Source organism: Daphnia magna, unplaced genomic scaffold (genome assembly GCF_020631705.1).
Source record: "Daphnia magna isolate NIES unplaced genomic scaffold, ASM2063170v1.1 Dm_contigs504, whole genome shotgun sequence".
In the NCBI taxonomy this organism is placed as follows: Eukaryota; Metazoa; Arthropoda; class Branchiopoda; order Diplostraca; family Daphniidae; genus Daphnia; species Daphnia magna.
Window position 1 is genome coordinate 14,269 of NW_025533368.1, and position 19,700 is coordinate 33,968.

Here is a 19,700-nt window from a genome sequence, read left to right on the forward strand (position 1 = left end):
GATGGTCAAATGAAAAAATAATTCAGATGTTACGTGCAAAATTTACTGATCGAGCATTTTCGGTTATCCAAGCCATTTTAAAAGAAAATCCAGACGACTATGCTTCCATTAAGGAATCCTTGCTTGATCACTTTCATGGTGATGAAAATGCTGATTTATATCTTAAAAAGTTTAATAAAGCAAAACGTAAGCCAGGAGAGAAAATTGTAGATTATGCCCATCGTTTGCAGGAAATTTTTAAACGAGCGTATCCCATGGGCTATGGTGAAAAGTCGTTTACGGTTATTTTGATACAAAAATTCATTGAGGGATTGGATTCTAAATTACAGTCGAAAGTAAAATATAAAGAGTTTAAAGATTTCAATGACCTTGTAGCATCAACTCGCGTTTACGCCCTTCGATTAGAAGCATTAGAAACCGACCGCGATAAGAACGAGTTTATTAGGAAAATAGACGGGTCTTACGAATCTAAAGATGCAGAATTAAAAGAAATTAAACAAATCATAATTGATCAGAAAGAACTTATGACTAATGCAGTAGCCAACATTCGTCTCGGAAATCGGCAGGTGGGAGAACCAAAAAATAAAAGCGATGAGATTAAAAATGTTCTTCATGAACTAACACAGGCCGTGAAAAAACTGCAATTTGATGCAAAAGATGGCGTTTCGTACACACCCAACACACCATTTCGTAAACAGGTTTCTTTCCAAACCCCCACTTTTAATCGCGAAAAGAATTGGAATTATTCTCCCTCACGTTTTGGTGGTAACGACAACAACACTCAGCAATTTTCGAGATTTCCGAATAAACCTAGGAATTTTACTTCGTCCTTTTCAAGACCTTCTAGTGATTCCCCATACAGGCCCTCACAACCTTTGATGACTTGCAATTTTTGTGGATTTCGAGGCCACACCCAGTCTACTTGTCGCAAATTTCAACGCCAGAATCTAGAACAGGCACAACCCCCTATTTGTTATTCTTGCCGTGAAATAGGTCACAAATCTAATAATTGTCCTAAGATAAGAGAACCAAATAGACCTAACATTCCAGGCCCACCTCAACGCCAGGGAAACCACTAGGGATCAACTGTAGCTTCGGGTCAGTTGATATCGAGCCTCCTTTAAAAACCCGACAAGTCGCAAAATTAACAACCATTACAAATGAATCGACCCCAAGAATTCCATTAAAGATTTTCCAAATCCCTTTACAAGCATTATTTGATACAGGCGCGTCTAAAAGTATTATACACGAGAGATTATTTAATAAGTTGCCCCCTAGAGGTCAAGTGATCTGCAGTCAGCTTGATTTTGATTTATACGATGTAGGGGAGAGAAAATTACGCACACTGGGAAGAGTGACATTGCCCGTTCGCTACGGAGAGTCAGTTTTAAGACAAGAATTTATTGTTACAAACGGTGTTACAGAAGACTGTATCCTTGGATGGGATGCAATCCAAAAACACGGATTTCGGCTTGATGGAGAAGCCAAGAGCATTTATTTAAAAAGAGATGAGCAGGGCCCTTTAGCTATCTCTAGGGTACCAGACATGGCAATTACAACGGTCAAAAAGACGACGCTATTTCGTCAGACGTCGCTGGTAATTGCAGCGCAAATGAAAGGTTCATTTCCGTATGTCCCCCTCAAACAGCATTTATATTTACCCCAGAAGAAAATTTGCCGGCAGGATTATATATCGAAGAATTCATTGGAAAAGTATCGGGAGATGGAACGTATAATATTATGGTCGAAAATCATTCATTCACTGAAGTCAACATACCAAGAAACACTAAGTTAGGAGTAATTGAGATAATTCGTCAAGTAATAGGAAAAGTTGCTTTAAACAAATCAGACCACAAACCTAACGAGAAATTTGAGCCTGTTGTAATTTCGGATGTCGACCCGGAATTTCAAGTACCGCTCTCTAAATTATTAAATGACTTTCACGACTTGTTCGCTTCAAAAGATTCAGAATTAGGGAATACTAATCTCATTAAACACACAATTGATACACAAGGACGAGGCCCCCTTCGACAACGCCCATATAGAGTAACAAACAATCAAAGAAAATTATTAGAGGACAAAGTACAAGAAATGCTTGAGGCGGATGTAATCCGATATTCACATTCACCATGGGCTTCACCCGTGGTATTAGTAGAGAAAAAGAACGGTGAAGTTAGATTTTGCGTCGATTATAGAAAATTAAATAGTATTACAAAAAAGGATTCTTTTCCAATGACACGAATTGATGAAACTTTAGACAAATTATTCGGAAAGAAATTTTTCACAACTCTTGATTTAGCTTCTGGCTATTGGCAAATTCAAGTAGATGAATCAGCTATTGAAAAAACTGCATTTGTTGTAGAAAACAACCTTTATGAATTTAAAAGAATGGCATTTGGTCTGTGCAATGCACCGGCTACTTTTCAAAGACTAATGAATTATGTACTGAAAGACGTTTTAGGAAAAAAGGCATTAGTTTACTTGGATGATGTCATCATCTTTTCGGACTCTTTCGAAGATCACTTACGTGATATTCGTGAAATTTTTGACTTATTAAAGGCTGCTAATTTAAAATTAAAGCTTAAGAAATGCCAGTTTATAAAACAATCGGTAAACTATCTCGGTCATGTTATTTCAACAGACGGTATTAAACCCGACCCTGGAAAAATTGATAAGATAGTGAACTATAAAACACCCACGTCTGTTGACGAAGTACGGTCATTTCTTGGACTTGCTGGATATTACAGAAGATTTATTAAAAATTTTGGATCAATTGCTAAACCACTGACTAGATTAACTCATAAAGATCTTAGTAGAAAACCTTTTGCTTGGGGAACTGAGGAACAACTTGCTTTTGAGAAATTGCGCAATTCTCTAGTAACGCCCCCAGTTCTCGCTTACCCCAATTTCAATGAAAAATTTTTACTCTTTACTGATGCATGCGATTATGGAATAGGATCTGTACTTTCTCAAATGCAGGATGGTCATGAACATCCAATTGCATATTCAAGTCGACAACTGACAAAAGCTGAATCGAAATATGGAACGACAGAAAAGGAAGCATTGGCCGTAATTGACGCAATTAAACATTTTAGGCATTATCTTTTAGATAAACCGTTCGAAATTATTAGTGACCATAGACCTTTGCAATGGTTAAAGAACCAAAAAGATAACAATGGAAGATTAGGAAGATGGGCTATACTTTTAGCAGCGACCAATTATGAATTAAAATACAGGCCGGGCCGTATTCATCAAAATGCTGACTGTTTGTCACGCTTAAAAATTGCTAGTATTCAGCCAGCGTCAACCAATATCAAATTCATTTGCGAAAAGCAAATGGAAGATGATCTTTGTGTTGCAATTAAAAATTATTTAGAAACAGGCGAACTCGAAGAAAAATTTTGCGTCTCTAAGCCCGATTGGGTGAAAGAAATTGAATACTTTGAAATTCTAGAAGGTACACTTTATCGCCATGAATTGCCTTCTACAAATAGCAAGCGGAACGAATTAAATCACCAATTAGTTTTGCCTTTGTCACTCCGTCATCTTGTGCTAAAAGAATTACATGATGCACCGATGGGAGGACATTTAGCTTTTTATAAAACTTACTTGAAAGTGAAAAATCATTACTATTGGCCAACTATGAGGGCTGATATTAAAGAATATTGCCAGGCTTGTGAAATCTGCATGGCCAACACTTCTTCAACTTATAGAGCACTTTTACACCCACATGAAATTGCGAAAGCTCCGTTTCAAGTAATAGGAATGGACTTTTTAGGTCCTATCACTCCGATTTCCCCAAATGGTAACAGTTATATATTAGTAATAACGGATTATTTTAGTCGCTGGGTGGAAGCAGTTGCGTTGAAAGATCAAACTGCTCACACGACAGCGGAATGTGTTTACAAAACAATTATTGTGAGGCATGGAATGCCTAAAGCTATTGTTTCTGATCGAGGAACCAATTTCACTTCGAAATTATTCCGATACTTTTGTAAAAAATTAAAAATTGACCAAAGATTGACGACAGCATACAACCCAGCTAGCAATGGAGAAACAGAAAGATTTAATCGTACATTGACATCAATGTTACGAAAAGAATTAAAAGATGGAGAGCATTCCAACTGGGAAGATATGTTAGACGATGTTTTATTTGCATACCGTAGTTCTACGCATTCTTCGACACTTGAAACCCCTTATTATTTAGTGCACGGTAGAGATCCCAATATTCCTGTAAATGAATTTTTAGATGCTTCCCCTTCAACCTTTAAATCTGCTTCTGATTACGTAGGAAATTTAACTGATCGCTTGCGTTATAGCTTCCAACGAGTTCGCGAAGAAACCGAGAAAGCACGGAATCGTCAACGCGAACAATATAACAAGCGAGCAAAAGAAAAGAAATATGTTGTAGGCGATAGAGTATTATTAGATATTCGTGTAGTTAAGGATGGAGATAGTAGGAAGTTTACGTCAAAATATAAAGGCCCTTATAGAGTAGTAAAAGTTTATAATAATAGTACTGTAGATATAGCTGATAATTCTTATAAATGTCAACGTACGCATGTAAATCGTTTAAAACCACTGTACGAGACAATGCTGTGGAAAACAGAACTTTGTCCCCCAATTGAGAACCCCTCTGATTTTGAAAACCGATTTCGTAAGTCAATTGCGACTCAAACCCAAGAACATGACATTGCCGTGGAAAATCAAGATCACGAGAAAACAATGGCAAGTGACAGCCCCGAAAACGACACCGCACAAACAAGTGATCTTTTGGCAGATGAAAATGGTTCACAACAACAAGACGACGTCATCAACGTGCATCGACCTTCATCAGCAAATAATACTTCTAACACAGACGAGTCCGGCGACGAAACAACATCAATTCAGAAAGACGCAATTAACAAAGATGACTCCGCACGCGCTGAAGTTAAGGCAGATGATCGTCCATCAGAGCCCAAAGAAGATTTTTCAGCTGAGAAACTAGAACAACTTCATGTTACCAGACGCCCGCAACGCAATCGACAAAAACCTCTGCGTTATCGAGATGGAGTCCAATAACAAGAAAAATATGGCTATATTCTGTTATTCGCCTATCACTTTTCTATCCTGTCTTCTTTTCCCTCTCAGTATTTCCCCTCTCAGTATTTCCCTTCCCTCGTCAAAGCGTTGTAGCCTCAGTAGTGTTTTTCCATAAATAAAAACGGTAGACGTAACAATCAGAATAGTCTCCAAATAGACTAAGTAAAAGAAAGAAATTTTTTTTTATTCAATTGGAATTGAAATTAAATATAATTACATTGCGAAAAAAATTACTTTAAAAATTTCAAAAAAAAAAAAAAAAATGCAAAAGCCGTTCACACACGGATTGAGTCCAGCGCCAGACTCTCCCCTAGCCAGAAAGGAACAAATCTCCATCGTCAGTAGTCAGTTCCGAAAGCCAACTCTTGCCACCCACAAGAGTTACACGGCCAACGGAAAGACAGCTGAGAAGAGCGCGAGGCGTAAATGTACAAGAAGGGGGTGGAAAGGCCACGATGGTAAACCACCGTGACCCACCTTCCGTACATTGGAGCCGACGCACATTGTTCCCTTTTACAAGCTTCCCCCGGGATTTGAACCCGAGTACCCACGCATCGCAAGCAAGCTCGCTAACCAACTATCTTTGCGTGGGGTACAATCAATGCGTATATTCAAGCAAGTCATTCCATCTCTGACAAACTAATTTTTTTAAAACATAAAATAAAAAACCTCCCCGTTAGATAAATAACAACCTTACTTAACTAAGTTCAAGTTATTTGTCATTTTGAATCAATAAGTCTTATTTTCTGAGTTGGACCTATTTATTTCAAGAATTGACATTCTCATGCCATCTAGTGCTCAAAAATGTAAACTAGAACAACATCATCTAGCGGTCGAATTCTAAACCACGAGTAAAAATATGAATACGCATAAAATAATAGGGAAGTTATATTAACATTACCGTAGCAATCCTTGAGTCCAGAATTCTTCTCCTATTCCGCCTCCTATACTCTTCTTTCACTTCTTTTCCTTTCTTCATATTTTTCGCTTATCTTTCACTTTACAAACAATCAAAACGACTCCGTAAAACCAAGAGAATGATTTGTAAAACCAATCAGTAATGATGTCGATATTTGAATATTTCATAAAGTAAAGTTATAGAAAACTTTCCATAGATTCGGTATTTCGATAATGCCACTACAATGTGCCACGCCCAAACGTCAGCACCAACGCTATAGCATTCCCCACACACCCACGCACTTAGTTTTACCGTTTCTTTTTGCTCCCCTTTTCGTACGTTACCCGCTAAAATGTGGAACTTGGACTATGGAATGTTTCAAGGCCACCTACACACTTGCTAGTATTTCACACCACCCTCCCCCCTCTGTTTCCGTGCATACCCCTTTCCCATGTGTTGGACTTAGAAAATTCTCAACTTCGCATATGATCCTTAAATTTTTTTCTCGCCGTACATTTTTTTTTTTAACGTTTCTTTTCTATTCCCCTTGCCAAATGAATGTTTATTTTTAAATTCTTTCTTTTCAATAATAATGTTTAGCTTCCCCTCTTTCCAATAATACTAATTAACTGTTGCAATATTGTTTCTCTTTATGCTTAATCAAATTATAATATGAGACGTTTCATTTACGTATCCTTTTGCCGTAGCGTGTCTAGCAAAAGCCGACGGAAAATCTTTGACATTTTTAAGCCTAGAATACGTTACTCCCATTTTTATCTTTTGCTACCCTTTTCATTCTTTGATTTTATTTTTGTTTTGTATGAAAACCATAAAAGTTTCGTCTATTTTGTTTTATTCCATTATTGTACGTACTATTTTTCCCAAAATTTTGTTTTGTTTTGTTTTGCTTATGCCTATAGAAATGTCGCCATTGCCATTTCTGCTACTGCTAAGCCTTTGCTGGATTCGTCCGCAAGCCTTTGAAACAACCGTTTGCGATTGCTCAGAGCCATTAAGAATGGGAATTCTTCAATTCTCTGACGCAAATTGCCGGCCAAAAGAAATTGACAAAAATAGTGTTCAAGTGAAATACGGTGTTTACAGTGAAGAACGGGCAGCTACTCATTTTCCGGGATATATTTGCGCAAAATGGAAAAACATTAAACACACTACTGTGAGTTTTTTCGGCCAGGTAGTGATTGTGCCGGACAAAATTTCCATCGATACGACACCTTCAGAGTGCAACGACATGATTAACCATAAAAAGTGCAACGGAAATGAGATGAAAGCTTCGGATAATAAATATGTATTCGATCACGATCCAACACCTTTGCAATATTGGATGAGTACAGTAACAGCACAAATTACTAACTGCGTCCTTGAAAAAGTGCAACTTTATCAACAAAGTGAAGACACTAACTTCCAGACACCTATTGGCACAGCATCCGCGACGGCAGGTAACTTGTCACATAATCATTTAACATTGGTATGGGACACTACCTACACGCATCACACCGCACCAATCAATCGACTTGTTGAATCTGGTGTCGGTACACTAACAAGACAGTTGGAAGGCGAAAAGTCATTCCGTCTACAGGATGACGAAAATCAACTAGATTTTCACTTAACTCTTCGACCTCCTTGTCTTCCACTTCAACCCAATTGTACGAACCGTACATCAGCTTACGATGTCGTTGGTCAACCAAAATTATACCTTTTGACAGGAGAGATAAAGGAAAATTCTTCTTCAGCATCAACAACGACACCACCGCCACCTAACGCTGAAATTTTCAGTATACCAGCTAATATACAATATATTCGCGATCAACTCACCGATCACGAAAATGAATTAGCGAGACTAATTCAAATATTACAATGTGATTCCCGAAAGGCGAAACACGAACGAGCTATCGCAGCCGCTCAATATAATGGATGGTTAGCGGCTTCCCAATTAAATTTACCCCAGTGCACGAAACTCCAAGCTTTGGGTAGGACGGCAGTCGTCATTCAATGCAAAGAACTAAATGTCACGTTTGACACTGTAGTGACCTCTTTCGGTCCGCAACCAAAATTCCAAAATTTTACGATAAACCTTGATGGATGGGAACTTGTAAAATTTTCACCCTGTTATTGGACCAATGGATTTGTCAACTTTAATGGCAAGCCGTACGCATTCCGTAATAACACCTGGAACCCAATCGAGGCAAATATTATTTTACCGGAGCAGTCACTCGCCCACTCCTTTCGTTACGAAGATGTCAAATTTTCTGATTACGAACATCGCAGCAACCCAGCATACAGTGATACCATGCTTAACCACATGAATATCATGGCCGATATTGCGGCAGCTATGAACGAACACTCACAAGATATATCTTCGGTACGCGAAGCATTGAGTACCTCCAATGTTTTGATAACAGCATCCAATGTCGGGACCTACACCAGCTGGTGGGGAAAACTGAAGGATTATTTTTACATCGGTTTACTCTGTGTCTCCGGTGTGGTCCTCATGCGTATCTGCTATTGCTTGGGATTTTTCGAAATGATTCGGAGTCTATGCTGTCCCAAATGGAGAACTTCGACCACAGCAACTTCCGGATCTTTCGAATTCAATGAGAGATTACGGGACGTAATCTCACGCAACCGGGAGTGATGTAACGAAGCCATCTAAATATATATACCTTTGCAGATACCCACAATATGATCTATTTGCTTATGCTTATTTTATATTCACATTATATTCTTATTCACTATTACAAACGTATTTGCTAGTTGCTTCATGTGCAACCATGTTGACCTAGATAAAACTTCCGGGTTCTGACTCACGCGTGTGACGCACCTACGCGTCACGAACATCACGCCACATGCGAAGATGCGACGTTTCATGGTGAACCCACTTTCTGACAAGAGTCAGACAAGTATCAGCTTGCAAGACGTTCAGTCGCCTTTAGCTTGAATTGTCACTCTTAAACAGTAGACTTTTATCTTGATGTGTTAGCTTATTCATTTTAATCCATTAGTTATTCCTCCAACTTATTTTGTTCTTCTTTCCTCTCCGAGCGTCGTGTGTATTCGAATTATCTTCTCAACACGTATTCCAAATACTATACGTGTCGGCAAGTAGTATTGTTTCCCGTTTTCTCCTATTATTCCCTCACGCTTGTACGCCCGCGCTACCACGGTAAGATCAAATTACTTTGTCTCGAATCTCACGCTCAGTTTCCCTATTGGACTCACGTCCATGTATTCCTACTCGTTTTGTAAACCTTTGGCCTCAGCTTAGTAATACATAATCATCATTGTGGGTAAATACGCCTCTGAGTTTATTTACACAACAAATTGTCTTAATTCGTAAAGCCATTCACCCGAGAGGGAGAATGCTTTACATAACCATCGTGTTCGTTGAGCCACTATTTTTCTATGAAATAGAAATTCAAGAATTTAATACGAAACTGAATTGAATACGCTCAAGGAATGATTTTCCAACATTGAAACCTACACAAGGACGATTAATTTCTATAATTAAGGATATTGGACTGGTAACCATCGTGTTCGTTGAGCCACTATTTTTCTATGAAATAGAAATTCACATTCATCGGTAAAGTCACTGCTGGTAATAAAACACTCTACACTTCCCTTGTTGGTGTTTAAAAAATAGCTATCAGTGTGTACGAGATGAATTATCAAAATTCAACCCTAGATGGCGTTTAATAAAGTATCAAAATTCACCACGAGATGGTTTTAACTAAAACTTTGATTCATTTTCGAAACTCTTGCTGGTTATAAAACGTTTGATGCCAACAGCATCCCGTATTCCCAAGCGGTCACCCTTCTAGGTACTAACGGGACCCGACGCAGTTTAACTTCTGGGAGCTGACGAGACCAGGTTTTTTCTGCGTGGTATGGACGTTGACGTTTTAATACGAAACTGAATTGAATACACTCAAGGAATGATTTTCCAACATTGAAACCTACACAAGGACGATTAATTTCTATAATTAAGGATATTGGACTGGTAACCATCGTGTTCGTTGAGCCACTATTTTTCTATGAAATAGAAATTCAAGAATTTAATACGAAACTGAATTGAATACGCTCAAGGAATGATTTTCCAACATTGAAACCTACACAAGGACGATTAATTTCTATAATTAAGGATATTGGACTGGTAACCATCGTGTTCGTTGAGCCACTATTTTTCTATGAAATAGAAATTCACATTCATCGGTAAAGTCACTGCTGGTAATAAAACACTCTACACTTCCCTTGTTGGTGTTTAAAAAATAGCTATCAGTGTGTACGAGATGAATTATCAAAATTCAACCCTAGATGGCGTTTAATAAAGTATCAAAATTCACCACGAGATGGTTTTAACTAAAACTTTGATTCATTTTCGAAACTCTTGCTGGTTATAAAACGTTTGATGCCAACAGCATCCCGTATTCCCAAGCGGTCACCCTTCTAGGTACTAACGGGACCCGACGCAGCTTAACTTCTGGGAGCTGACGAGACCAGGTTTTTTCTGCGTGGTATGGCCGTTGACGTTTTAATACGAAACTGAATTGAATACACTCAAGGAATGATTTTCCAACATTGAAACCTACACAAGGACGATTAATTTCTATAATTAAGGATATTGGACTGGTAACCATCGTGTTCGTTGAGCCACTATTTTTCTATGAAATAGAAATTCAAGAATTTAATACGAAACTGAATTGAATACGCTCAAGGAATGATTTTCCAACATTGAAACCTACACAAGGACGATTAATTTCTATAATTAAGGATATTGGACTGGTAACCATCGTGTTCGTTGAGCCACTATTTTTCTATGAAATAGAAATTCACATTCATCGGTAAAGTCACTGCTGGTAATAAAACACTCTACACTTCCCTTGTTGGTGTTTAAAAAATAGCTATCAGTGTGTACGAGATGAATTATCAAAATTCAACCCTAGATGGCGTTTAATAAAGTATCAAAATTCACCACGAGATGGTTTTAACTAAAACTTTGATTCATTTTCGAAACTCTTGCTGGTTATAAAACGTTTGATGCCAACAGCATCCCGTATTCCCAAGCGGTCACCCTTCTAGGTACTAACGGGACCCGACGCAGTTTAACTTCTGGGAGCTGACGAGACCAGGTTTTTTCTGCGTGGTATGGACGTTGACGTTTTAATACGAAACTGAATTGAATACACTCAAGGAATGATTTTCCAACATTGAAACCTACACAAGGACGATTAATTTCTATAATTAAGGATATTGGACTGGTAACCATCGTGTTCGTTGAGCCACTATTTTTCTATGAAATAGAAATTCAAGAATTTAATACGAAACTGAATTGAATACGCTCAAGGAATGATTTTCCAACATTGAAACCTACACAAGGACGATTAATTTCTATAATTAAGGATATTGGACTGGTAACCATCGTGTTCGTTGAGCCACTATTTTTCTATGAAATAGAAATTCACATTCATCGGTAAAGTCACTGCTGGTAATAAAACACTCTACACTTCCCTTGTTGGTGTTTAAAAAATAGCTATCAGTGTGTACGAGATGAATTATCAAAATTCAACCCTAGATGGCGTTTAATAAAGTATCAAAATTCACCACGAGATGGTTTTAACTAAAACTTTGATTCATTTTCGAAACTCTTGCTGGTTATAAAACGTTTGATGCCAACAGCATCCCGTATTCCCAAGCGGTCACCCTTCTAGGTACTAACGGGACCCGACGCAGTTTAACTTCTGGGAGCTGACGAGACCAGGTTTTTTCTGCGTGGTATGGACGTTGACGTTTTAATACGAAACTGAATTGAATACACTCAAGGAATGATTTTCCAACATTGAAACCTACACAAGGACGATTAATTTCTATAATTAAGGATATTGGACTGGTAACCATCGTGTTCGTTGAGCCACTATTTTTCTATGAAATAGAAATTCAAGAATTTAATACGAAACTGAATTGAATACGCTCAAGGAATGATTTTCCAACATTGAAACCTACACAAGGACGATTAATTTCTATAATTAAGGATATTGGACTGGTAACCATCGTGTTCGTTGAGCCACTATTTTTCTATGAAATAGAAATTCACATTCATCGGTAAAGTCACTGCTGGTAATAAAACACTCTACACTTCCCTTGTTGGTGTTTAAAAAATAGCTATCAGTGTGTACGAGATGAATTATCAAAATTCAACCCTAGATGGCGTTTAATAAAGTATCAAAATTCACCACGAGATGGTTTTAACTAAAACTTTGATTCATTTTCGAAACTCTTGCTGGTTATAAAACGTTTGATGCCAACAGCATCCCGTATTCCCAAGCGGTCACCCTTCTAGGTACTAACGGGACCCGACGCAGTTTAACTTCTGGGAGCTGACGAGACCAGGTTTTTTCTGCGTGGTATGGCCGTTGACGTTTTAATACGAAACTGAATTGAATACACTCAAGGAATGATTTTCCAACATTGAAACCTACACAAGGACGATTAATTTCTATAATTAAGGATATTGGACTGGTAACCATCGTGTTCGTTGAGCCACTATTTTTCTATGAAATAGAAATTCAAGAATTTAATACGAAACTGAATTGAATACGCTCAAGGAATGATTTTCCAACATTGAAACCTACACAAGGACGATTAATTTCTATAATTAAGGATATTGGACTGGTAACCATCGTGTTCGTTGAGCCACTATTTTTCTATGAAATAGAAATTCACATTCATCGGTAAAGTCACTGCTGGTAATAAAACACTCTACACTTCCCTTGTTGGTGTTTAAAAAATAGCTATCAGTGTGTACGAGATGAATTATCAAAATTCAACCCTAGATGGCGTTTAATAAAGTATCAAAATTCACCACGAGATGGTTTTAACTAAAACTTTGATTCATTTTCGAAACTCTTGCTGGTTATAAAACGTTTGATGCCAACAGCATCCCGTATTCCCAAGCGGTCACCCTTCTAGGTACTAACGGGACCCGACGCAGCTTAACTTCTGGGAGCTGACGAGACCAGGTTTTTTCTGCGTGGTATGGCCGTTGACGTTTTAATACGAAACTGAATTGAATACACTCAAGGAATGATTTTCCAACATTGAAACCTACACAAGGACGATTAATTTCTATAATTAAGGATATTGGACTGGTAACCATCGTGTTCGTTGAGCCACTATTTTTCTATGAAATAGAAATTCAAGAATTTAATACGAAACTGAATTGAATACGCTCAAGGAATGATTTTCCAACATTGAAACCTACACAAGGACGATTAATTTCTATAATTAGGATATTGGACTGGTAACCATCTGTTCGTTGAGCACTATTTTTTATGAAATAGAAATTAAATTTAATAAAATAAAAAACAACATTGAACCTACAAGGACGATTAATTTCTATAATTAAGGATATTGGACTGGTAACCATCGTGTTCGTTGAGCCACTATTTTTCTATGAAATAGAAATTCACATTCATCGGTAAAGTCACTGCTGGTAATAAAACACTCTACACTTCCCTTGTTGGTGTTTAAAAAATAGCTATCAGTGTGTACGAGATGAATTATCAAAATTCAACCCTAGATGGCGTTTAATAAAGTATCAAAATTCACCACGAGATGGTTTTAACTAAAACTTTGATTCATTTTCGAAACTCTTGCTGGTTATAAAACGTTTGATGCCAACAGCATCCCGTATTCCCAAGCGGTCACCCTTCTAGGTACTAACGGGACCCGACGCAGCTTAACTTCTGGGAGCTGACGAGACCAGGTTTTTTCTGCGTGGTATGGCCGTTGACGTTTTAATACGAAACTGAATTGAATACACTCAAGGAATGATTTTCCAACATTGAAACCTACACAAGGACGATTAATTTCTATAATTAAGGATATTGGACTGGTAACCATCGTGTTCGTTGAGCCACTATTTTTCTATGAAATAGAAATTCAAGAATTTAATACGAAACTGAATTGAATACGCTCAAGGAATGATTTTCCAACATTGAAACCTACACAAGGACGATTAATTTCTATAATTAAGGATATTGGACTGGTAACCATCGTGTTCGTTGAGCCACTATTTTTCTATGAAATAGAAATTCACATTCATCGGTAAAGTCACTGCTGGTAATAAAACACTCTACACTTCCCTTGTTGGTGTTTAAAAAATAGCTATCAGTGTGTACGAGATGAATTATCAAAATTCAACCCTAGATGGCGTTTAATAAAGTATCAAAATTCACCACGAGATGGTTTTAACTAAAACTTTGATTCATTTTCGAAACTCTTGCTGGTTATAAAACGTTTGATGCCAACAGCATCCCGTATTCCCAAGCGGTCACCCTTCTAGGTACTAACGGGACCCGACGCAGCTTAACTTCTGGGAGCTGACGAGACCAGGTTTTTTCTGCGTGGTATGGCCGTTGACGTTTTAATACGAAACTGAATTGAATACACTCAAGGAATGATTTTCCAACATTGAAACCTACACAAGGACGATTAATTTCTATAATTAAGGATATTGGACTGGTAACCATCGTGTTCGTTGAGCCACTATTTTTCTATGAAATAGAAATTCAAGAATTTAATACGAAACTGAATTGAATACGCTCAAGGAATGATTTTCCAACATTGAAACCTACACAAGGACGATTAATTTCTATAATTAAGGATATTGGACTGGTAACCATCGTGTTCGTTGAGCCACTATTTTTCTATGAAATAGAAATTCACATTCATCGGTAAAGTCACTGCTGGTAATAAAACACTCTACACTTCCCTTGTTGGTGTTTAAAAAATAGCTATCAGTGTGTACGAGATGAATTATCAAAATTCAACCCTAGATGGCGTTTAATAAAGTATCAAAATTCACCACGAGATGGTTTTAACTAAAACTTTGATTCATTTTCGAAACTCTTGCTGGTTATAAAACGTTTGATGCCAACAGCATCCCGTATTCCCAAGCGGTCACCCTTCTAGGTACTAACGGGACCCGACGCAGCTTAACTTCTGGGAGCTGACGAGACCAGGTTTTTTCTGCGTGGTATGGCCGTTGACGTTTTAATACGAAACTGAATTGAATACACTCAAGGAATGATTTTCCAACATTGAAACCTACACAAGGACGATTAATTTCTATAATTAAGGATATTGGACTGGTAACCATCGTGTTCGTTGAGCCACTATTTTTCTATGAAATAGAAATTCAAGAATTTAATACGAAACTGAATTGAATACGCTCAAGGAATGATTTTCCAACATTGAAACCTACACAAGGACGATTAATTTCTATAATTAAGGATATTGACTGGTAACCATCGTGTTCGTTGAGCCACTATTTTTCTATGAAATAGAAATTCAAGAATTTAATACGAAACTGAATTGAATACGCTCAAGGAATGATTTTCCAACATTGAAACCTACACAAGGACGATTAATTTCTATAATTAAGGATATTGGACTGGTAACCATCGTGTTCGTTGAGCCACTATTTTTCTATGAAATAGAAATTCACATTCATCGGTAAAGTCACTGCTGGTAATAAAACACTCTACACTTCCCTTGTTGGTGTTTAAAAAATAGCTATCAGTGTGTACGAGATGAATTATCAAAATTCAACCCTAGATGGCGTTTAATAAAGTATCAAAATTCACCACGAGATGGTTTTAACTAAAACTTTGATTCATTTTCGAAACTCTTGCTGGTTATAAAACGTTTGATGCCAACAGCATCCCGTATTCCCAAGCGGTCACCCTTCTAGGTACTAACGGGACCCGACGCAGCTTAACTTCTGGGAGCTGACGAGACCAGGTTTTTTCTGCGTGGTATGGCCGTTGACGTTTTAATACGAAACTGAATTGAATACACTCAAGGAATGATTTTCCAACATTGAAACCTACACAAGGACGATTAATTTCTATAATTAAGGATATTGGACTGGTAACCATCGTGTTCGTTGAGCCACTATTTTTCTATGAAATAGAAATTCACATTCATCGGTAAAGTCACTGCTGGTAATAAAACACTCTACACTTCCCTTGTTGGTGTTTAAAAAATAGCTATCAGTGTGTACGAGATGAATTATCAAAATTCAACCCTAGATGGCGTTTAATAAAGTATCAAAATTCACCACGAGATGGTTTTAACTAAAACTTTGATTCATTTTCGAAACTCTTGCTGGTTATAAAACGTTTGATGCCAACAGCATCCCGTATTCCCAAGCGGTCACCCTTCTAGGTACTAACGGGACCCGACGCAGCTTAACTTCTGGGAGCTGACGAGACCAGGTTTTTTCTGCGTGGTATGGCCGTTGACGTTTTAATACGAAACTGAATTGAATACGCTCAAGGAATGATTTTCCAACATTGAAACCTACACAAGGACGATTAATTTCTATAATTAAGGATATTGGACTGGTAACCATCGTGTTCGTTGAGCCACTATTTTTCTATGAAATAGAAATTCACATTCATCGGTAAAGTCACTGCTGGTAATAAAACACTCTACACTTCCCTTGTTGGTGTTTAAAAAATAGCTATCAGTGTGTACGAGATGAATTATCAAAATTCAACCCTAGATGGCGTTTAATAAAGTATCAAAATTCACCACGAGATGGTTTTAACTAAAACTTTGATTCATTTTCGAAACTCTTGCTGGTTATAAAACGTTTGATGCCAACAGCATCCCGTATTCCCAAGCGGTCACCCTTCTAGGTACTAACGGGACCCGACGCAGCTTAACTTCTGGGAGCTGACGAGACCAGGTTTTTTCTGCGTGGTATGGCCGTTGACGTTTTAATACGAAACTGAATTGAATACACTCAAGGAATGATTTTCCAACATTGAAACCTACACAAGGACGATTAATTTCTATAATTAAGGATATTGGACTGGTAACCATCGTGTTCGTTGAGCCACTATTTTTCTATGAAATAGAAATTCAAGAATTTAATACGAAACTGAATTGAATACGCTCAAGGAATGATTTTCCAACATTGAAACCTACACAAGGACGATTAATTTCTATAATTAAGGATATTGGACTGGTAACCATCGTGTTCGTTGAGCCACTATTTTTCTATGAAATAGAAATTCACATTCATCGGTAAAGTCACTGCTGGTAATAAAACACTCTACACTTCCCTTGTTGGTGTTTAAAAAATAGCTATCAGTGTGTACGAGATGAATTATCAAAATTCAACCCTAGATGGCGTTTAATAAAGTATCAAAATTCACCACGAGATGGTTTTAACTAAAACTTTGATTCATTTTCGAAACTCTTGCTGGTTATAAAACGTTTGATGCCAACAGCATCCCGTATTCCCAAGCGGTCACCCTTCTAGGTACTAACGGGACCCGACGCAGCTTAACTTCTGGGAGCTGACGAGACCAGGTTTTTTCTGCGTGGTATGGCCGTTGACGTTTTAATACGAAACTGAATTGAATACACTCAAGGAATGATTTTCCAACATTGAAACCTACACAAGGACGATTAATTTCTATAATTAAGGATATTGGACTGGTAACCATCGTGTTCGTTGAGCCACTATTTTTCTATGAAATAGAAATTCAAGAATTTAATACGAAACTGAATTGAATACGCTCAAGGAATGATTTTACAACATTGAAACCTACACAAGGACGATTAATTTCTATAATTAAGGATATTGGACTGGTAACCATCGTGTTCGTTGAGCCACTATTTTTCTATGAAATAGAAATTCACATTCATCGGTAAAGTCACTGCTGGTAATAAAACACTCTACACTTCCCTTGTTGGTGTTTAAAAAATAGCTATCAGTGTGTACGAGATGAATTATCAAAATTCAACCCTAGATGGCGTTTAATAAAGTATCAAAATTCACCACGAGATGGTTTTAACTAAAACTTTGATTCATTTTCGAAACTCTTGCTGGTTATAAAACGTTTGATGCCAACAGCATCCCGTATTCCCAAGCGGTCACCCTTCTAGGTACTAACGGGACCCGACGCAGCTTAACTTCTGGGAGCTGACGAGACCAGGTTTTTTCTGCGTGGTATGGCCGTTGACGTTTTAATACGAAACTGAATTGAATACACTCAAAGGAATGATTTTCCAACATTGAAACCTACACAAGGACGATTAATTTCTATAATTAAGGATATTGGACTGGTAACCATCGTGTTCGTTGAGCCACTATTTTTCTATGAAATAGAAATTCAAGAATTTAATACGAAACTGAATTGAATACGCTCAAGGAATGATTTTACAACATTGAAACCTACACAAGGACGATTAATTTCTATAATTAAGGATATTGGACTGGTAACCATCGTGTTCGTTGAGCCACTATTTTTCTATGAAATAGAAATTCACATTCATCGGTAAAGTCACTGCTGGTAATAAAACACTCTACACTTCCCTTGTTGGTGTTTAAAAAATAGCTATCAGTGTGTACGAGATGAATTATCAAAATTCAACCCTAGATGGCGTTTAATAAAGTATCAAAATTCACCACGAGATGGTTTTAACTAAAACTTTGATTCATTTTCGAAACTCTTGCTGGTTATAAAACGTTTGATGCCAACAGCATCCCGTATTCCCAAGCGGTCACCCTTCTAGGTACTAACGGGACCCGACGCAGCTTAACTTCTGGGAGCTGACGAGACCAGGTTTTTTCTGCGTGGTATGGCCGTTGACGTTTTAATACGAAACTGAATTGAATACACTCAAGGAATGATTTTCCAACATTGAAACCTACACAAGGACGATTAATTTCTATAATTAAGGATATTGGACTGGTAACCATCGTGTTCGTTGAGCCACTATTTTTCTATGAAATAGAAATTCAAGAATTTAATACGAAACTGAATTGAATACGCTCAAGGAATGATTTTCCAACATTGAAACCTACACAAGGACGATTAATTTCTATAATTAAGGATATTGGACTGGTAACCATCGTGTTCGTTGAGCCACTATTTTTCTATGAAATAGAAATTCACATTCATCGGTAAAGTCACTGCTGGTAATAAAACACTCTACACTTCCCTTGTTGGTGTTTAAAAAATAGCTATCAGTGTGTACGAGATGAATTATCAAAATTCAACCCTAGATGGCGTTTAATAAAGTATCAAAATTCACCACGAGATGGTTTTAACTAAAACTTTGATTCATTTTCGAAACTCTTGCTGGTTATAAAACGTTTGATGCCAACAGCATCCCGTATTCCCAAGCGGTCACCCTTCTAGGTACTAACGGGACCCGACGCAGCTTAACTTCTGGGAGCTGACGAGACCAGGTTTTTTCTGCGTGGTATGGCCGTTGACGTTTTAATACGAAACTGAATTGAATACACTCAAGGAATGATTTTCCAACATTGAAACCTACACAAGGACGATTAATTTCTATAATTAAGGATATTGGACTGGTAACCATCGTGTTCGTTGAGCCACTATTTTTCTATGAAATAGAAATTCAAGAATTTAATACGAAACTGAATTGAATACGCTCAAGGAATGATTTTCCAACATTGAAACCTACACAAGGACGATTAATTTCTATAATTAAGGATATTGGACTGGTAACCATCGTGTTCGTTGAGCCACTATTTTTCTATGAAATAGAAATTCAAGAATTTAATACGAAACTGAATTGAATACGCTCAAGGAATGATTTTCCAACATTGAAACCTACACAAGGACGATTAATTTCTATAATTAAGGATATTGGACTG

The 19,700-nt window shown here is 37.5% G+C and overlaps 1 protein-coding gene, 12 non-coding genes and 4 pseudogenes across 13 annotated transcripts; 1 reads left to right on the forward strand and 16 right to left on the reverse strand.

The window, feature by feature from the left end:
- The first annotated feature begins 6,002 nt into the window (after positions 1 to 6,002).
- LOC116935526 lies at positions 6,003 to 9,342 on the forward strand. Its single transcript, XM_045168091.1, has one exon. The coding sequence runs from the start codon at positions 6,801 to 6,803 to the stop codon at positions 8,631 to 8,633; it is 1,833 nt and encodes a 610-aa protein (XP_045024026.1). The 5' UTR covers positions 6,003 to 6,800; the 3' UTR covers positions 8,634 to 9,342.
- A 433-nt stretch (positions 9,343 to 9,775) lies between these two features.
- Positions 9,776 to 9,894, reverse strand: LOC123469138 (annotated as a pseudogene).
- Positions 9,895 to 10,404: 510 nt separating this feature from the next.
- Positions 10,405 to 10,523, reverse strand: LOC123469122. Its single transcript, XR_006642483.1, has one exon. It is a non-coding gene; the product is annotated as a 5S ribosomal RNA (ribosomal RNA).
- A 510-nt stretch (positions 10,524 to 11,033) lies between these two features.
- LOC123469139 lies at positions 11,034 to 11,152 on the reverse strand (annotated as a pseudogene).
- Positions 11,153 to 11,662: 510 nt separating this feature from the next.
- LOC123469140 lies at positions 11,663 to 11,781 on the reverse strand (annotated as a pseudogene).
- A 510-nt stretch (positions 11,782 to 12,291) lies between these two features.
- LOC123469136 lies at positions 12,292 to 12,410 on the reverse strand (annotated as a pseudogene).
- Positions 12,411 to 12,920: 510 nt separating this feature from the next.
- LOC123469124 lies at positions 12,921 to 13,039 on the reverse strand. Its single transcript, XR_006642485.1, has one exon. It is a non-coding gene; the product is annotated as a 5S ribosomal RNA (ribosomal RNA).
- A 627-nt stretch (positions 13,040 to 13,666) lies between these two features.
- On the reverse strand, positions 13,667 to 13,785 carry LOC123469125. The gene has a single exon (XR_006642486.1). It is a non-coding gene; the product is annotated as a 5S ribosomal RNA (ribosomal RNA).
- A 510-nt stretch (positions 13,786 to 14,295) lies between these two features.
- Positions 14,296 to 14,414, reverse strand: LOC123469126. Its single transcript, XR_006642487.1, has one exon. It is a non-coding gene; the product is annotated as a 5S ribosomal RNA (ribosomal RNA).
- Positions 14,415 to 14,924: 510 nt separating this feature from the next.
- On the reverse strand, positions 14,925 to 15,043 carry LOC123469127. The gene has a single exon (XR_006642488.1). It is a non-coding gene; the product is annotated as a 5S ribosomal RNA (ribosomal RNA).
- A 662-nt stretch (positions 15,044 to 15,705) lies between these two features.
- LOC123469128 lies at positions 15,706 to 15,824 on the reverse strand. The gene has a single exon (XR_006642489.1). It is a non-coding gene; the product is annotated as a 5S ribosomal RNA (ribosomal RNA).
- A 357-nt stretch (positions 15,825 to 16,181) lies between these two features.
- Positions 16,182 to 16,300, reverse strand: LOC123469129. Its single transcript, XR_006642490.1, has one exon. It is a non-coding gene; the product is annotated as a 5S ribosomal RNA (ribosomal RNA).
- A 357-nt stretch (positions 16,301 to 16,657) lies between these two features.
- On the reverse strand, positions 16,658 to 16,776 carry LOC123469130. Its single transcript, XR_006642491.1, has one exon. It is a non-coding gene; the product is annotated as a 5S ribosomal RNA (ribosomal RNA).
- A 510-nt stretch (positions 16,777 to 17,286) lies between these two features.
- Positions 17,287 to 17,405, reverse strand: LOC123469131. The gene has a single exon (XR_006642492.1). It is a non-coding gene; the product is annotated as a 5S ribosomal RNA (ribosomal RNA).
- Positions 17,406 to 17,915: 510 nt separating this feature from the next.
- Positions 17,916 to 18,034, reverse strand: LOC123469132. Its single transcript, XR_006642493.1, has one exon. It is a non-coding gene; the product is annotated as a 5S ribosomal RNA (ribosomal RNA).
- Positions 18,035 to 18,545: 511 nt separating this feature from the next.
- Positions 18,546 to 18,664, reverse strand: LOC123469133. Its single transcript, XR_006642494.1, has one exon. It is a non-coding gene; the product is annotated as a 5S ribosomal RNA (ribosomal RNA).
- Positions 18,665 to 19,174: 510 nt separating this feature from the next.
- On the reverse strand, positions 19,175 to 19,293 carry LOC123469135. The gene has a single exon (XR_006642496.1). It is a non-coding gene; the product is annotated as a 5S ribosomal RNA (ribosomal RNA).
- Positions 19,294 to 19,700: the final 407 nt, after the last annotated feature.